Source organism: Hydra viridissima, unplaced genomic scaffold, assembly GCF_058129835.1.
Source record: "Hydra viridissima isolate aposymbiotic clone 2 unplaced genomic scaffold, HvirCarnegie_v1 scaffold_1, whole genome shotgun sequence".
In the NCBI taxonomy this organism is placed as follows: domain Eukaryota; kingdom Metazoa; phylum Cnidaria; class Hydrozoa; order Anthoathecata; family Hydridae; genus Hydra; species Hydra viridissima.
In genome coordinates this window covers 30423550-30441204 of record NW_028324300.1, presented here as the reverse complement: position 1 = coordinate 30441204, position 17655 = coordinate 30423550, and the positions used below count along the sequence as shown (strand labels likewise).

At 28.2% G+C, this 17655-nt stretch overlaps 2 protein-coding genes across 7 annotated transcripts; one reads left to right on the top strand and one right to left on the bottom strand.

Annotated features, from left to right (window-relative positions):
• Positions 1-1620: 1620 nt before the first annotated feature.
• Positions 1621-10958, top strand: LOC149894436 (uncharacterized). 2 transcript variants are annotated; one of them, XM_090092748.1, is made up of 6 exons: positions 1621-2057; positions 3740-3935; positions 4053-4114; positions 9432-9468; positions 9908-10103; positions 10437-10958. In XM_090092748.1, the coding sequence occupies exons 2-6, from the start codon at positions 3752-3754 to the stop codon at positions 10633-10635; spliced, it is 678 nt and encodes a 225-aa protein (XP_089948874.1). In that variant the 5' UTR covers positions 1621-2057; positions 3740-3751; the 3' UTR covers positions 10636-10958. The 2 variants fall into 2 exon arrangements, with proteins under 2 accessions (XP_089948874.1, XP_089948880.1); XM_090092754.1 differs by having other exon boundaries at positions 1646-2057; positions 3744-3935.
• On the bottom strand, positions 10500-17651 carry LOC149894435 (uncharacterized). 5 transcript variants are annotated; one of them, XR_016454055.1, is made up of 3 exons: positions 17422-17651; positions 15947-15987; positions 10500-10631 (listed from the first exon to the last, which is right to left on the bottom strand). XR_016454055.1 is itself a non-coding variant. In XM_090092776.1 (2 exons), the coding sequence occupies exons 1-2, from the start codon at positions 16142-16144 to the stop codon at positions 12227-12229; spliced, it is 357 nt and encodes a 118-aa protein (XP_089948902.1). In that variant the 5' UTR covers positions 16145-16199; the 3' UTR covers positions 12010-12226. The 5 variants fall into 5 exon arrangements, 2 of the variants coding, with proteins under 2 accessions (XP_089948902.1, XP_089948894.1); XR_016454051.1 differs by lacking the exon at positions 10500-10631 and adding an exon at positions 12010-12385; XR_016454050.1 differs by lacking the exon at positions 10500-10631 and adding an exon at positions 14902-15282.
• Between the last annotated feature and the right edge of the window lie 4 nt (positions 17652-17655).

Genomic DNA, 17655 nt, shown 5'->3' with positions numbered 1-17655 from the left:
GTATTTCTCACAAAGATCCAGGACTCAGCAGTATAAATGCCGTAAGAATCAATCGATATAGCTATAAAGATGCTCTACAAAAGTGTTTAAAACAGTCGGCAGCATTGTTTTATGGAAGAAGTTCATCCTGCGCATTCATTTGAGAATTTCTTCTGATTGGTTCAATAAGAAAAACTGCAAAGTTATTAGATGCGCTCGGTCGCCTGATTTAAACCCTATTGAGCATGTATAGAGCTGGATTGACTGAAAACTTGTCAAGTATAAAATAATACCAGTTGAAGATCTTAAAAAACAGTTATCAGAGATTAGGGCTGAATTAAGGATAATTGCATGAGATGGATTGAATCCATGCCTTGTCGTATCTAATTATGAATAAAGAAGGCTGTTTTAAATAGTAATAATTTTTTAATTAGGTTTTTTTAAGTTAACTCAATTCGCTTAATATAACTGCCAGTTGTAAATCCAATTTAATAGTTATATCTTGCTCTCTAAAAACGAATTTATGAGTATTTTCAAAATCCAAATGGAGCAACGCAGGAAAACGTCAATAGTTCTTATTCAATATTAAATAAAAAAGTTTTTCTCTCAAACATAAGAATACCAGCTGTATGCAATGTATCATATTTGGGACCGTCCGGCATATTTGGCACCTTATTTATTCAATGCTTTTGTTTTTCCCATGAAAATTTCCGACGGATATTATTGCGTAATTGAACTTTCGCACACGTGTTGTTTATTGAGTACGTATTACAAATCTTCTGATTAACAGGAAGCCCAATGCAACTCTGGGACTTTCAGACCCGAATAGTATAAATCAGATTGATAATATTAATCAGCCACACAAAATAAAGTAAAAAAAAGGAGGAAATGTATTTCATGAAGATGATGAGCATTCTTCAAAGTGTTTCGGTCTTAAGTTGTTTGAAGTCATTATGAGATTATTTAGATCGAAGGTGTCCAAATCAAATCCTCATTTTTGAGATATTTTTTGTAAAGTTCGTTGTTTGAAATTGAAAATGAAGTCTTTGAGAAGACAAAATTTTTTTTTTAAAGCAGTGTCAAGACAAATAAATTTTTTAGGACTTTGTATCACAAATTGTAGTCTCAAAATAATTCAGCCAATCAATTTTATTTGAATAATTTGAGCTTTTCTTTTATATAGAAAATTTTTGTTCAGTTTTTTTGTGGCTGAAAGTAAAAAAAAGGTAAAAATGTTACAAAAGTCAAAATCATTTGCAAAACCTAATTATCATAAAGTTCAGTTTGAATGCAACTGATGTAAAACTGGAAAACTATATTTTTTAATTTTTTAACAAAAAATATTCTTTATAGAAAAAACTTTTAAATATCTTTGTTATTTAAAACTTTTATTCGAAAATCTCGTTTTATTTGTATTTTTTAAGTTCTCTATTTTTAAACGAGTTCTTATTTATTTTATTTACTCTTTTTGGATGATTGGATAATTTCTTAAATATCTACTGCCGTTGAGGCGTATTATTTAAGCATCTCAGAGGCATTGCTTCATTTAATAGCTTCTTGGTAAGTATTATCTAAGCTTTTGATGCGAGAACAGAAGGTATTTTCAACAAAGTGTTTGAGTGTTTAGTAAATATCTATAATTTAAAATATATATTCAAGTAAAGATGCTATATTTAAAAAGTTAAAGTTTTATTTGAAGGAATCTCTGCAGTAGTTACACTAAGCTGAAATTTCAATAATTGAAAGCTATTCTGTATTTTGGTTTGAAAAGAATGTTTTAGACTGAAATCTCGGCAATTTCATTTCTTATGTTTTAGCGCGTCATTGGTTGAAGTGTTTTGTTGGTTTGTTTGCCTTAAGACTTTTTAAACAAGCCAAATAAAAAAAGTGAAACAGTATAAAATTGAAGAAACTATTTCAAAAACAATCAAACCCAAAGCATCAGGCGATTGGACATTTACTTTACACGCATGAATGCTTGATTAAGTGGCGCATTTTACAAATAAAATGATAAGTTGGTCAATGTGTTTACAAAAAGCTGCTGCGCTATATTAAGCACAAGAACATTAAAAAACCAGGTAATTTAGTTTAAATTTCAGTTGCTTGTAATCATTATTGTTTTAAACATTGTAAAACAGAAAGTGTTTGCAGTTACAAAGTGGTGCGGAATGAAGGAACATAAATAATTCCGTTTTTTATTCTCAAAACTTTAATAATTCATGAAAATTAATAATGGGTAAAAATAATTAAAAAAGAAAAGCAATATTTCAATTTTTTGTAAATTTAAAACTTTTATCTTTACCCAAAACACCTTTTAAATGAAATTTCTAATTTTTAGTTGAATTTTAAATTGATGTTGAAGTTGACTGGAATTCCTTGTTTGTTCAACTTTATGTAAAGTGCTATTGAATGAAGTCTTCTTTATGTAAGGGTCCAGAAAGTGGGGGAGGGTTTTACCCCTGGCTCTGACTTTATCTTTGGGTACTAGTTTATGAGTAATTTTATTGTAAAAATCTCACTCTTTTGCCCTAAAATTTATTATAAGTATTAATAAAAATTAATTATAAATATCAATAAAAATTAATTATAAGTATTAATTTTAGCGGGTTTCACACAAAAAACGTTTCAGCAAAAAGGTATTAATGATAATATTAAAAAAAATTGTCTTTATCTATAGTATCGACATTTTTAACTAAAACGGTTCAACTGTAGAATCAACTGTCTCACCATAAAGTGTTAAAAATTTCTCTTATATAAATTAAGATTTTTGTTCAAAATTACTATTCACTCTTAAAAATTTACTCAATGAAATTAAGTTAATCTTAACAACATTTATAATAATATTTACAGCAATATTTATTGAAGTTTAAAGCAACAATAATTAAAGCCAGATTATAGATCTCATTATCTAAAATTTATTTAAGTAAAAATATTTTTTCCACAAAAATGAATCCACGCAAAGTGTTTTGAAGTTGATCTACTGCGAAGTAAAATCTGAACGAAATCAACAAAAGTAACCCCCGGCGACAAATATTTGGTACAATTTTTGAGCAGTTAAAACTTACTGAATTATAATTACCCAGCATCACTTTCTTTGTTGTATTGTTTATAAAGTTTTATTTTTCTTTTACTGAAAGTTTTGTTTAGTTACTTTTAATTGATAAAAAGGTTATCTTAAAATAAAGCCGACATTTTGATAAAATAACAAGAACGTAACAAGTAAGCAAGAAAACCTTAAACACCTTTGCAAATATCAAATGTTTAAAGGTAGAAATCAACTTCTTTTAGATTCAGGAAATTTTTTAAAAATATTTTAAATTCTTTTATTTTGCTTTGATTTTATACAAATTTCTTATTCCTAAAAAATATTCAGTGCCGATAAAAATTGAATAATTGTATCGCAGCACGTCGTGATGATAAGAAAACATTATTTCAGTTCTGAAAGTGAAAAATAATTATATCGCTTAATTTGTTCATTAAACTTTTCTTTGTTCTATTGCTGCTTGTGTTTATTTTGCACCAAATTTTTGTCACCAGAGGGCTATAACAATATATACCACATCTACCAATGGAATAAAATATGTACGTCGAAACGATTACGGTACAGGCATAATATTAAAAAAAAAAAAATTTCCGTAAAACCAAATAATAAATTGTTACATCTGATTCTATTAGTTTGATACTTCAAAGCCAGTCGGGTAAAAAAAATAATTAAAACACAAATTGCTAAAGATTTTTTTTAATGTTTACATTTACTTAGAAAGATTTCAACATGCTTCATCTGATCACCTTGTATTTTTGGATTAACATTTTTCCAAGTGTTTCGTTAATATCAACGAGTTTTATCGAGAAAAGTTATGCTGTAAACGAATGCATCCGATCACACACCAGCGAAGAGCTTCTCCTTTCCTTAAGTTTGAAAAGCGCAATTTCGTCTAATCCTCCACTTTGCACATGTGCGTTTTTTTTTTTTGTTGTTTTTTTTTTTATCGTATTATTTTTTGTCTTTCCGAGTTCAATCAAATCTTTGCAATGCTTTTACTGCAAAGCCATCGATTAACTTTTGTATTTAGCAAACGATCCAGTATTGTTATCTACTACCACTGCACCATTCATGAAGAGAAGTATTGAAAAGGTATTTTTGTCTCTCACCATAAATTAAACAATTCATTTTTAGCTTACTACTTTAATTGCTTTTCTGGAATTGTTGTTAACTGTGAGTTTTTGATGTAAAAAACTAAAAAGTAATTTCTAAATTTTTTAGAGATAACTGTCAACACTTTTGTTTGATTTTAAATATATGCAACTAAATTTTATAAGTATTCAACAAGGTATCATGGTTTACAGAGTAAACTAAAACAGGTAGGTGGGGGGGGGGCGATGGTCTTTGTCTAAAAATGTATGATGTGCATCGTATGTTACCTTTTATAGGCTTTCATGAGATGTTTTTCTTCTTTTTAAAAGGGCATCAAACTTAACCTTTTGAATGCTTCTTTAACTTCTGAACTTATTTATACGTTTCTGTGCTATCTTAACTATTGGTATGATGGACTTCAGGGTATTGATCTAATACTGTGGCATCTGCCAACAAAGGGCATTTATTTTTGTTGTTGGAACTATAAAATTCTCTGATAGACTACCTAATTAAAAAAAAAAATGAAAAAAAAAAAAAAAAAAGAGAGAGTAATACATCAGTGTATCTTTGGAAGCTACAGTTAAAATTGAAGACCATAAAGGAAACAGCAACCATGTTTGAAGTTGTTTAAGCCTAGAGTTTTTTTTATCTGCCATAGAAGATAAAAATATACTTTCATAAACTTTCATTGGAACTGGCGTCATAAACTTTCATTGGAACTGGCGTCGATGAGAAGGCACCTGAAACTTGATTTCGTTTTTGACCTAACTGGTCAGTATTTTACATTAAGAGGTTTACAGCAAAATGAGACTTCCTTAAATCTCTCCCATCCTCTTTGTTTATGTTTTTTTTTTTATCATCTACATATTATTTTATGAGAGAAGTGTTTTTCAAAGCTCAACTTGAAAAGAATTACTTGCGATCAACAATTGCAGAATCCATCAGATCGATCTATCGAAAGTAATCTTGTCGAAAGTAAAAGGTAATAACTAGGATGAGGTTATTCATAAGTTTTCCGAAGGTCAGATGGAAATTTTATGATATATAATAACTTGTTGTTACGGAAGATAAAGAAGCAGGGGGAAGGGGGTGTAAACATGTTTTATTGCAACGGGTGACACTTCCTCTTGTGATGCCACTGCCTCAATTACAACGCTTTTTTGAATATAAGTTTGATCCAATCGAATTACATTACACTTAAGCTGTAACGTAATTCGATTGGGTGAAGCCTTAAATACAAATGATGATATTTTTCTCGTTTTATAGAAACAAGTTGGGACAAAAAAAAAAACAAGTTGGGACAAAAAAAAAAAAAAAACACAAAAAGCGCAGCATCAAAGTGCAACATTTTTGTAAAGAATTCTTGATAAGAATGTTGCATTTCTTCTATTCTTATTTTTTTTTTACCGTGATTTTTGTCTGCAGCATTAAAAAAGAATGATAAACTCATCTCCAGTAATCAAGAGTGGCTAAGAATAAAGTTTCTTTTTGAATTTGAAAATACAAAGAAATCTACTGCCAATACTTCAAATCAATTTCGATCACAAAAAAGCTAAGGACCAAAAGCCTCTTGGATTCTTAAGTTTACATAAGAGATTATGGATTAAATTAAATACTCATTTAAAGCAATTAGGTTGAGAAACATCGTGTTATGAAAAACTAACATGTTTTGAAAAATTAAAGTAACTATTGCCTGGTTTAAATGATAATTTGATACTTAATGACAAAGTGGAATAAATTTTTCAAATATGAAGCTTTATTTCTCAATTTAGACTTATATATCCTGGGTCCAATATCAAATCTAAAAAAATAATCCAGGTGATAAAGTATGTACTCCTTTAAAAAAAAAAAGATTTATCAGAAGCAAAAATAAAATTGGTCTTTAAAGTACAACCTGGACAGAAAACAGTCGCAAATGCTGAAGCAAGTCTCTTAAAGACTTTTTAAACCAAACTGTAAAAAAAGATTTTTAAAATGGAATCTTTTCAAGACGATCAAGATATGGTCTCATATCTTTTATGGGGATGTAAAGAATCATCGGATGAGGCAGAGTAAAAATATTTTACCTGGATAAAGTGAATTTATTTCAGATGCTAACAATTTTATTTCATATTTGGCACAAAATTTTCACAAAGTTCTTCTTTTGGACTATGATTTTATTTCTTCTTTTGGAGTTTTAAATTTTCACAAAATAATTTTGGATTATAATCAGGGCCGGCTCAACAGCGTGGCCAAGCACCACTTGGCCACAGGCGCCTCTTCAAAGGGGTGCCAAAAAAAATAGAAAATTCAAAATTCAAAAGCAAAAAAAATTAAAAATAAATATAAATCAAAAATAAATATAAATTGAAAATAAATATAAACTAAAAATAAATATAAATTAAAAATAAATATAAATTAAAAATAAATATAAATTAAAAATAAATATAAATTAAAAATAAATATAAACTAAAAATAAATATAAATTAAAAATAAATATAAATTAAAAATAAATATAACTTAAAAATAAATATAAACTAAAAATAAATATAAATTAAAAATAAATATAAATTAAAAATAAATATAAATTAAAAATAAATATAACTTAAAAATAAATATAAATCAAAAATAAATATAAATCAAAAATAAATATAAATTGAAAATAAATATAAACTAAAAATAAATATAAATTAAAAATAAATATAAATTAAAAATAAATATAAATTAAAAATAAAATAGTTTTAGATTAAGATTTCAATTTTATAAAAATTTTTTTTAAAGAAAATTTTCCATAATTGTGGGAACTCTAGAAAACCAGTTTATACAGTACTACTGGTATAATCCGCATTGAACAAGTTTTTGCTCATGAAGCTAACTCAATTCAATCCATGTTACATTTTTTACTCTTTACAAATTTAAGTGAACAAAAAAATGTTTCAAAAGAGGATATAAAAACAACCATCATGTTTGGAAAGAAAAAATTATTAGGAGCTCAAAACCTAAAAAGAAAACAAGAAAAAGATGTTTCCCTGTCAAAGTATAAGGGAAGTTTGGAGAAGTATTTAAAAACTTGCTCAGAAGTTGTGCTAGTACCATCTATTAATTCCAAAAGCATTCAAAACATTCATGTAAGAAAATCAAACATTTAACAATTCATCATATACTAAATTTGACTAGAATATCATTAAAAATTTGAGTAATATTTAAAAATTTGATTACAGTGTGAGCCATCAATTATCTCAACTGTAATCATTCTGAAGCAAGCAACCAAATGGACGTAATAATCAGCTCAACTTTCTTTACAGTTAAATGCCAAGGACATTACTGAAGATGAATTACTAAAAAGATGCATGGATTTAGAAAAATTATTATCTTGCAATGAGTTGAAAGATGTTTCTGGAACTGACTTGTTTGAAGAGATGAAATATTTGCGAAATCATTATAAGGGAAACTACTCTCCAAGAAATATTTTAGACTTTATTTGTTTAAACAACTTGAATTCAGCTTTGGAAACCTAATTGTCTCTCTCAGAATACTTTTAACTCTACCTGTATCTGTTGCAACAGCAGAAAGAAGCTTTTCCAAGATGAAGTTAATCAAAACATATACTCGCTCAACAATGACACAGGATAGAATGGATGGTCTGGCAATGTTATCAATAGAACAAGCAATTGCAAAATAATTGGACTTAGAAGATATGACTAAATCATTTGCTATTGTAAAAGCAAGAAAGGTTAAATTGTAAATAAATATTGAAAGTTCACCACGAATGTCCATAATACGATTTATTTATACGGGGGGGGAGGGGGGAGGGTGTGTGGCGGGTGGCGGCGCCTCTTGAAAAATGGACACAGGCGCCATATACCCTTGAGCCGGCCCTGATTATAATTGATTTTAATTGTATAAATAGGGGTTTATTACTTTTATCTTTAAATCAAGTTATCAAAATTGAAACAATTATAAAAAAAAGCTTATCAAAATAGTTCTAACTTTGGTGACGCATTTATTGACCACCGTCGTCTCATCTTTGCATTAAACGTTCCCTTGGTTTGATTAAAGAACGCAATTGTCTCATCAAGCTGAAAAAACGTTGTCTACCATGTATTTGACAAAACCATCTAAAATGTCATCTACAGTCTGTAATCGATTCCAAAACAACTTTTTTGTGCGCTCAAGAATCTGCTCTCTAGACTGTCTGAATCTTATATGTGCGCTATAGACTGTCTAAATCTGCGTAAAAGGAAGAGTTCCATCTGGTTGTGAGGATCAGTATTACAAGTTAGCAAATGTGTTAAAAGAATTATTAGAAGCATAAAAAAAAAAAAAAAAAAAAGGTCGAGACTAAAAATTAAAAAAAAAAACAAAGATTGACAAATAAGATCACTCTAAAAAAATCTCGTCAAGAAAACGATAAAAACTAACAGTTGAAGTACCGCAAGAAGGTTCAAAAAATGTCCAAATAACAAGGATTATAATTTATATTTTCTAACTTTAAACGTTGGGAGAAAATGAGTTATTAACTTTAATAGCTAAAATTAGTTTAAAAAAGAAATCATTTTTTTAAAAGGTAATATTAAAGTTTTGAATAATTCTTAATTTAAAAAATATTCAAAATGGGCGATAGAAGAAAATCTTTCCCTGTTGATTTGATTGTAACTTTGAAGCTTTAAAAGTTACCAGCATATTTATTATATAACCCTGTTGAAATAAAGACGTAATCTTAATTTTGAGAAAAGCTTACTTTTCGCTGGAGAAAATGTGAATCTGAAATGAAAAACACAAAAAGTTTTAGAATTAGAAGGAAAGGCAAAAATGATTACCATAATAACTCAGATTGTTTTTCTAACTTTTATAATTTTTAATTTTTTTAATTGTATAAATAGGGGTTTATTTCTTTTATCTTTAAATCAAGTTATCAAAATTGAAACAATTATATAAAGATAAGTTTATCGAAATAGTTCTAATTTTGCTCTATTATTAATATTACTATTAATAATTGTGATTTCCTTTTTAAATTTCATCTTGATTTTATAATAAGTTTTTGAATTTAATGACTTTTTATATTATATTAATCCATTTACCCCAAACCATTGTGCAACGCTTCAAAAAATAGCAATTAAAAGTGAAAAGATTATTTACCTTCATATTCTTCGTGTGAACAAGAACATCATAAAATTTAAAATTTGATGTCTGACGTTTTGACTTATAAAAAATAAGATGTATCACCACCTTTATTTACTTTTTACTAAACTTTTAAATTTGTTAAAAAAAGAAACTAAAAATAAAAAATTGATAATTCATTATGCTTAAATGGTAAATTGATAAAAATTTATTTCAGGATTCTGATCCTTCATCACGTGGTCGTCTCAAAAACTGTAAGTATACTTTATAATCAAAATCATAAATATGTTAAAGAAGATATCCATTAAATCATAAATATGTTAAAGAAGATATCCATTAAATATTGGTCATAGATTCAAAATGTTTCATCGATGCAGTGGGTAACCTAGAGGGAGGAGAGTCTTTTACGGGGTGCGCCAAAAATAACCAAAATAGTATAAAATGAAAAAAATTTTTCTTAGATTAATACTTGTTTTGTGGTTAAATAATACCCTATTACTAGCATGCATCAACTATTGCTTTTATTCATACACGGTAGTGGATGGATAAAAGCAATTGATTTGAAATTTTTGTATCTATTTATCCTTGGCCTTCCTCCTCACCCTAGTTTAACTTTGTCGTGTGTAATTTTTAATAATAATTTTTTATGTTTTATAAGCTCAAATAAATATATCGCTTTGAAAAAATCTTTAGTGAAAAAAAGAAGAAGTCTGGAACGTAAGAAAAGGCAAACACCATCCTGGAGGCAACCAGTTGGTCTGCCCCAAGGAACTGTCATTGCTTTTTGTAGTTCCATCAGCTGTTGTACGCCTAAAAAAACTCTGAACTTGGACGGAACCACCTATAATCTTTGCAGAGAGTGTGTTCATGCCGTAACACTTCCGGCTGGGTATTAAAGTTAATTTTACTGTAATTTCTCTGTGTTTGTTGCAAATAACTTTTCTGCTTTCTTGTTGCAAATAACTTTTCTGCTTCTTGTTTCAAAAGATAAAGAACTTTTTATGTTACTAACCGATTTTCAAAAATTTTTAAAAGCTATTTATGGATTTCTTTCCAACATCCTAATTACTCAAAATATTTTTTACTCTTATACAATAAAGATATTCACTGAAATGGTAACTAAACCCAAAATGAACATATTTTGGCAAAAAAAAAAAGCCCTAAGAACATTTTTATAAAAAGCTTTAAAGTTATTTAAATTTACTTTTAAAACATTGTTTAGCTATTCACCTCGTGATCACAATCACGTCACATGTCAAGACACCGATTTTTTTGAAACCTGTTTGACAGGAGAAGGCACCTGTACTACAAACACGGTAACAAAATCAGTTGTATTCAATAACCAAACCATTCCATTCATCTTTGGGCAATCGTGTTCGTGCGAAATTCGATCGGACTCGATATTTGCAAATTTTATCTAAAAAATTAAATTTGTACTTAAAAAAAAAAAAAGAGAAAGATCTGTGGATGACAGCGTTTTTTTGGCTTCTTGTTAAAGATACCAATTCTTTTTCTCAAGTTTATTAGTACTCAGTGAAAACATGTATCAAATTCTCAAACTCGTTTTTTTAAAAAAGTTTTATATTTAGACTAAATTTTATAATTCATTTCAGATTTTTATTTAGATTTAAGGTAATAATCATGATAAATATATTCATTTACGACTAATACGAATTAATTTTTTTTACGGAACCTTGAAATACCTTTTCATTGTGTAAATAAAACAAAAATTTTATTGCTAAAAGTTATGGTTAATATGTGGTTAATATGTGTGGTCTAAATTTGCGAAAAAAGATATTGGCTTAGCTTACTTTAAATTTAGGGTGGTTTCCACACCTTGAGTGAGTTTAACGAAAGTTATTAAAATATGTTAGATTACTAAAAAAGTGTAAAAGCGTTAGAAATTAATTTTTTAAACCTTAAATATAATGTTTTAAATGTTTATTTAAAATAGTTTAGAGGTGATAATGCCTCCCAGCGACAAAGAAATTTTCTACCGAAAGGCCAACTTTTGCGGAATGGAGGAAACTGGGCGGACATGTAAACGGCGCACCCCCATTAAATTCGGTAAAACCGACAGTTTACAAGTTAAATGCGATTTTCTTTAAATCCAATTAGTTGACGATAAAAAAAACGATTGATGGAAAATATTTTACGATCTTTTAAATCACGCTTTAATATTTCACTCAAGCTTTTTATTGAGCTTTTTATTGATATTACTTATTGAGTTTTTTAATCCGTACCGCGAATAGAAACCTACCGATTCTGTAAAATACACCAAATCAGCAGACTCGTAAACTGTCGATTATACCGAATTTAATTGGGGTGCGCCGTTTACATGTCCGCCGGAAAACGAAGCCATTGAGTTGTATCATCGGCGCTATTTTACTTTCGCGCAGTCCTATTTTTTTTGCAGATTATGAAAGATCGTCTTTCAAAACAAAGGAAACGTATAAGAAACAATACTTTTAGACCAATTTAACGTACTCTAAATTCAATCTGAAAAAAATAAAAACTCATATGAAAACGCTAGTATTCGCTATTTTTTCAACGCGATGACGATTTTAAAAAAACAACTTAAATGTTACAGTTATAGACCTGGTTTTTATGGTTTGGTTTTAACGTCATAATTTCCACTACCATCAGTGTGAAAATGAAGCATTCAAATTACCAAAATAGATTTCTTTTGTTTTTTGATTAAAATCTTAACTTTGATTCAAACTTTTTTACTATTAAATATCAAAAGGCACTTGGTAGGAGACCTACAATCCTTGAGTTTGATAGAATTGCAATAATTGAAACTGGCCGTCGATTTAAAGGAAACAGTGCATACTTTGGTGCAGAGAATACGGATTACTTTTTATAGCCATGACCTGCCCTCGATGTAATATTCAACGTAATAACCTGCTTCATTTGGTTTCACTTGAAGCTTCTTGTTTTTTTATTACTTCTTGTTCTTGTTTTTTGCTTTTTGAAAGTTATTGCATTCTGAAACATAAGTGGTAATGTCCTTTACCATTCTATACCAAAAAAATAAATTTTGAATATGTTCTGTTGTTGAATTGATTCTATGCGGCCAGCTGATGCATTCACCTCATTGGAAATACCATCACCATCATTCAAAAACTTAATTATATGGTGTTGTTCTTCTTTAAACCGAGTAACTTTTCTCTTAAAAAAATTAAAAACAAATTCTTTTAAAGTTTTGAATTTTTTAAAGTTAAAAACTGGACCCTACAAAAGTATCGGCCAAATTTAACTAGTATTTTACACAGCTATAAGACACAAGTTAGAAACTTAATATAAATATTTAAAACAACTATAAATATATAAACTGTTTATCTAACCCCCATATTTTTACCCGATGCAACTTTTACCCAGACGATGCAACTTTTACCCAGACGATGCAACTTTTACCCAGACGATGCAACTTTTACCCAGACGATGCAACTTTTACCCAGACGATGCAACTTTTACCCAGACGATGCAACTTTTACCCAGACGATGCAACTTTTACCCAGACGATGCAACTTTTAAAAGTAAATTTTTTGATTGGGAATAAAAATCTCATATTTGACAGTAAAAATTTAGTAAAAGATTTTTAGAGGGGAGTAAAAAACCTGGTTTTAAAAATCTCGTACTTCAACGATAAAGTTTTACCGGTGCTAAAACTTAAAAGTAAGCTTTTTTTGAAAAGCGCCTGAAAAAAGATGGAATTTTTGTAGTTCGAAGTTTTTACTCGTTAAAGTTTGAGTAAAAGGAAATAGTTTTTGTTTTTTTAAATCTTTTTTCTGGGAATTCGATTAAGATTATTTAAGCTTTATGTAGAGTAAAATGCAAAACACGATTTAAAGAGTATTTATTGACTGAAAATAACAAATGGAAATGCTAAATGTGCACAAAGCAAAATCCAGCAATTCTATGTCTTTCATTACAAAGACATTTTGAATTCAAAACACAAGAATATTTTCATAGAACTTAGAATTTTGGAAAGAAGAAGAGTTTGAAATAACAATTAAATTGAGGGTAACGGTGAAGAAAATGCTGTTTTCGTTTTACGTAAAAAAGTTAAACTTGACTTCGATATAAACGATACAGTAAGAAATTTCATAAAATTGATTAAGATTGCATAATAAGGTTTCAACCGTTTTTTTCTTAAATTAAAGATCATAAAAATATAAATTATATAAATTAAATATTATCTTTATTTTATTAAAATGTTTACAAGGAAAATGATATAACTGAAATTCAAAAAGGTTTGTTTATTTTGGTTTTAAAATTCTTAAAAATGCTTTGTAAAATTTAAATGGCGAAAGGCGAACCTATGACGTATGATTAACGTTCAATATAGAATCAGAAGTAAGTAGGGGAGCCTATGTTTAACTACAGCAGCTTAAAGTTGGTCCTACCCAAGAAAAGATAAATACTATCATTTTAAATTTTTTACTCAAAAATTTTTAGGATAATAAGGAATTATATCAAATCTTTCAAGGAAACATGGTGAGGCCTTATCTCCTAAAGTTCTTATTAGAAATGTAGGCGCGTTTTTGATCTTGACCTTGTTTTGAGACATGAAACTTTGGCTTTGACCTTGTGGCATTGGCTTAGGCCTTAATAAAGTACCTCGGTGCTGCATAATTATAAAAAACTAGCTTTTTTTAACTTTTATTGGTACGGGATGTTGGTATGGAAACTTTAGAATGTCAGTTTTCATTTCAAATCTGTATAATTAAACTTTTATCAACATTAAAAGTTAAAATTTCGATATCATTGTTGTGGTTGACATCGTTGATTTGTTCGGAATTTTAGCAAAGTATAAAATATTTTTCAGGTTTATTTTAACATTTTTAACTTTTTATCTCATTTTCTTTTTGAAGTTTAATTTTCGAACAGAATGATCAGGTTATTATCAACTCTTAAATACATTTCATTATGGCGAACCGAACAATTTTTTAAATTAAAAATTTTCCTTTAAAGTTGTTTGAGTTTTTTAAAAGGTATTTTGAGAATTTTTTTTTAAGATCAATAACTCATTAGTAATATTCAACGCAAAGATGGCTGATTTTTTTGTGAAAAAAATAATAAGGATAGACTCAAGTTAAATTTGATTCAACTGGTCTATCCTGTATTTTTTAAATAAAATGCTGCTAAAAAGAAACCTAATCTGAAAAGAATGCAGGTTGCAGATCTTCTGCGTTAAAAATTCTTAGAAGCACTTAAAAAAAAAGGTCAAAAACAAAGAATTAGTTTGTTTGGTTTTTACAAGAAAAAACCTTTTTCATTTCCTTTATCCAATGGTCAGCAATTTGTTCGCGCATGGATAGACAATAGTGTGTAAACTTCGAAGAAGTGAATAAAAATTATAATTAAAGCGACAATTTTTTGCTTCTTTTACACTGTGTAAAAGAAGCAAAAAATTGTCGCTTTAATTATATTAGATATCGCTTTAAGAAGATTAAATGGTTGTTTTATTAAGTTCTTTTTTTATATTCTTTGTGTGTCAAGGCATTAGCCTTATGCCCGATATGTTATTGGCCTTGGTCTCAAAGTCATTTGTTTTGACCTTTGGCTTTGAATGGTGTCTTGAATTTAGGTTCGAGAGCACTGGACTTGGTTTTGATCTTAGTATCTGTCTTTAAAAAACTTTAACTACCAATCAAAAAAAAAATATTTAGAAATATAGATTATTCGCAGACAATTGATTACGTGCCACAGGTTTTTAACGAAAACGACATTGGAAAAACTATAGATGTCCAATATCCTAAATTTTTGCTTTTTTGTCCTTTTCATCACCGGTGCTTATCTATTACTTCTGACAAAATCCAAGCTAAAAACTACCGTTCTCAGCCATCGAGATGTTTAAAAATGTTTAAGATAAAAAGTTATTAAGTCTTCAAGTGCATAATTCCGTTTCTCTCAAAAGTAGAAAAAGTGGACAACTGTGCTTTTTCCTTGTAGTCTTTGAATGTTTCCAATTTCAAATTTCTGTTATCATTTTGAAAATTTCTAATAACAAACAAACTGGGTATTTTTTGCAACAAGCAATGGTAAGCTTCCGATAGGTGGCACTGTTAAAAGAATAAACAATATCAAAGAATGAAAAAAATTGCAAGTCTACAAAAACCTTTATCACCATGATTTCAATTAGCCAAAAAAAAACTAGAAACCCGAGGCTTCTAAGATAATTGACTCTAAAACTATTATAGAATCTAAATATACAAGTACAGACTTTGTATTTTATAATCTTAACATTATATGTTTGATTGCGAGAAGCAATTTCAAACAGAATTTTAACGTCTTTTGTATATATATATATATATATATATATATATATATATATATATATATATACAGTGCCGGTTTTAGCACTACCAGCGCCCTAGGCGGATTTCTACGGCGCCCCTAGCTCAATTGAACCCCATACAAAAAAAGGCTAAATTTCGCCCCTTTATATTCGGCGCCCTGGGCCATCGCCCAACCAGGCCCTACCCTAACGCCGCCACGGTATATATATATATATATATACATATTCCATCATAAAAAGAAATTAGGTCTTCTAATAGTTTCTCTTAATATCAAAATCTAATTTCTTTGCAAATAACAAAAATAGTACACGTTTTATAAGTTATTTCTAGTTTAAATCTTTATCTAAGTTTGTTGAAAATTGTGAAAAAAATGAATATTTGATTAACAGATCTAAACTGAGAAAAACGTGCTAGGATTTGTACTTACTTGTAATGAAGGTTTGACAACATTGTTACTTTTAGCATTACCTAAAGTGGGTGCAAACAAATATCTGATTAAAAACTTTGGTAAAATGTAGTTAGTACCTTCTCTAACGTTATTTAAAAATCGTAACTTTGAACAAAAGCAATTGTTTTGATCAATTGTTTGAGTTTTACGTCTTCTCAATAAAAATCGTAGTTTCATTGAGAAGACGTAAAACTTACAAGAGCAAATTTACCACCGGAAATCGAAAAACACTTTTTTTCCCTTCTCTCAACATTTCATTTGACAACATTTCATTAAGAGACTAAAGTTCAGAAAAGAGGTTTTCAATAAAAAAAGCTCGAAGAGTTAAAGACTCATTTAATCATTAAACTTAGTTCTAACTGACAGCAGCAGGGGTTTTTGCATCATAAAAATTCATATATATATATACTTTTTTTTCAGCTATACAAACTTCATTTGATCAAAAACGAGCCGATTGTTTTTCAAACGTTTACATTGAACCTGAATTAAATTTTTTAAATCGGATGTTCGTTAAGTTGAACGAGTTCCCCTTAGAGCTTCGAGTTTATTAGCTCTATGTTAAGTAGGTAAATAATCATTTATTCTATGTTAAGTAATACATAAATAATGCATAACAGATTTTCAACTCATTGATAATTTTTTTTTTTTTAAGTTTGTTATTGATTTTCTCATCATGCATATAACAAACCCTATAAAGCGTTTCCAAAAAGCGTAATTTTAAGAATTAAGGTTCTGATTTGAAATTCCTCGTTTGAAAAAAGATTTTTAATGAAATTAAAAAAAAGAAAAGATTATAAAATGAAAAGTGAAACAATTCAAATTTGATGATTGCATCAAATTGAAAAGATTGCAAATACATTGTGCCGTTTTGTTCGCAATCTTAAAGTTTCTATTCAAGTAATGTTTATTTCATAATTTTACTAAATTAAAAAAACTAAAATATCGAATTTTTGGTAAATATATATATATATATATATATATATATATATATATATATATATATATATATATATATATATATTTGTTAAATAGAGCCTTTTTATCTAATTTTTTTTGTAACAAATCTCTGTAAACTAGTCTAAATTGGGCTCTTCATAGCATTTTACTAGAAGAGTATAGGTACCCACACTCGAGATCTACCAGTTTTAAAATGTTATTTGGTGTCTTGTGTGAATTCAAAGGGTTCACATTGAGATTATTCGGATTTTCACATAGACTATTGCCTAATGTAGATTTTTTTTTTAAATAAAAACTTTGATTTTAAAACCTTGATTTCTAAAGGTAACTAAAATCAATGTTTATTAATATCATTTATTCTCAAATATCAAATAAAATCATTTTAAAACATAAAACAACGTTTGTAATTAAAACAGCGTTTGTAATTAAAACAGCGTTTGTAATTAATTTTAACAAAACGGTAAAAGTGAAATAGGGGCAACATTAAAAAGGCTTACCCTTACTATTTCTAATTGATATCAAATACTTCTTTGAAACTCTTTCTTCCGTAGGTTTTAAAACGATTTTTTTTGGAAAGGTATAGTTAGCATTTACTAGATTCTCTTTTATAATCCTACTGTTGTATAATCAAGTTAACTTTTCAATTTTACGCCGGATTATTGAAGAGACGGAATTAGTTTCTTACTGAAGTATATTAATGGTATATTAGTTTATTACTTAGTTTATAACTG

Excerpts from the sequence above, each read along its gene's own strand:
- LOC149894435 (XM_090092768.1), bottom strand. The coding sequence starts at position 16,144 with ATGAAACTACGATTTTTATTGAGAAGACGTAAAACTCAAACAATTGAT. Across the intron at positions 15,283-15,946 it reads TTGTCAAACCTTCATTACAA|TGCCACCTATCGGAAGCTTA; the intron begins GTAAGTACAAAT and ends TTCTTTTAACAG.
- LOC149894436 (XM_090092748.1), top strand. The coding sequence starts at position 3,752 with ATGCTTCATCTGATCACCTTGTATTTTTGGATTAACATTTTTCCAAGT. Across the intron at positions 4,115-9,431 it reads TGAAGAGAAGTATTGAAAAG|GATTCTGATCCTTCATCACG; the intron begins GTATTTTTGTCT and ends AATTTATTTCAG. Across the intron at positions 10,104-10,436 it reads GCCGTAACACTTCCGGCTGG|CTATTCACCTCGTGATCACA; the intron begins GTATTAAAGTTA and ends AACATTGTTTAG.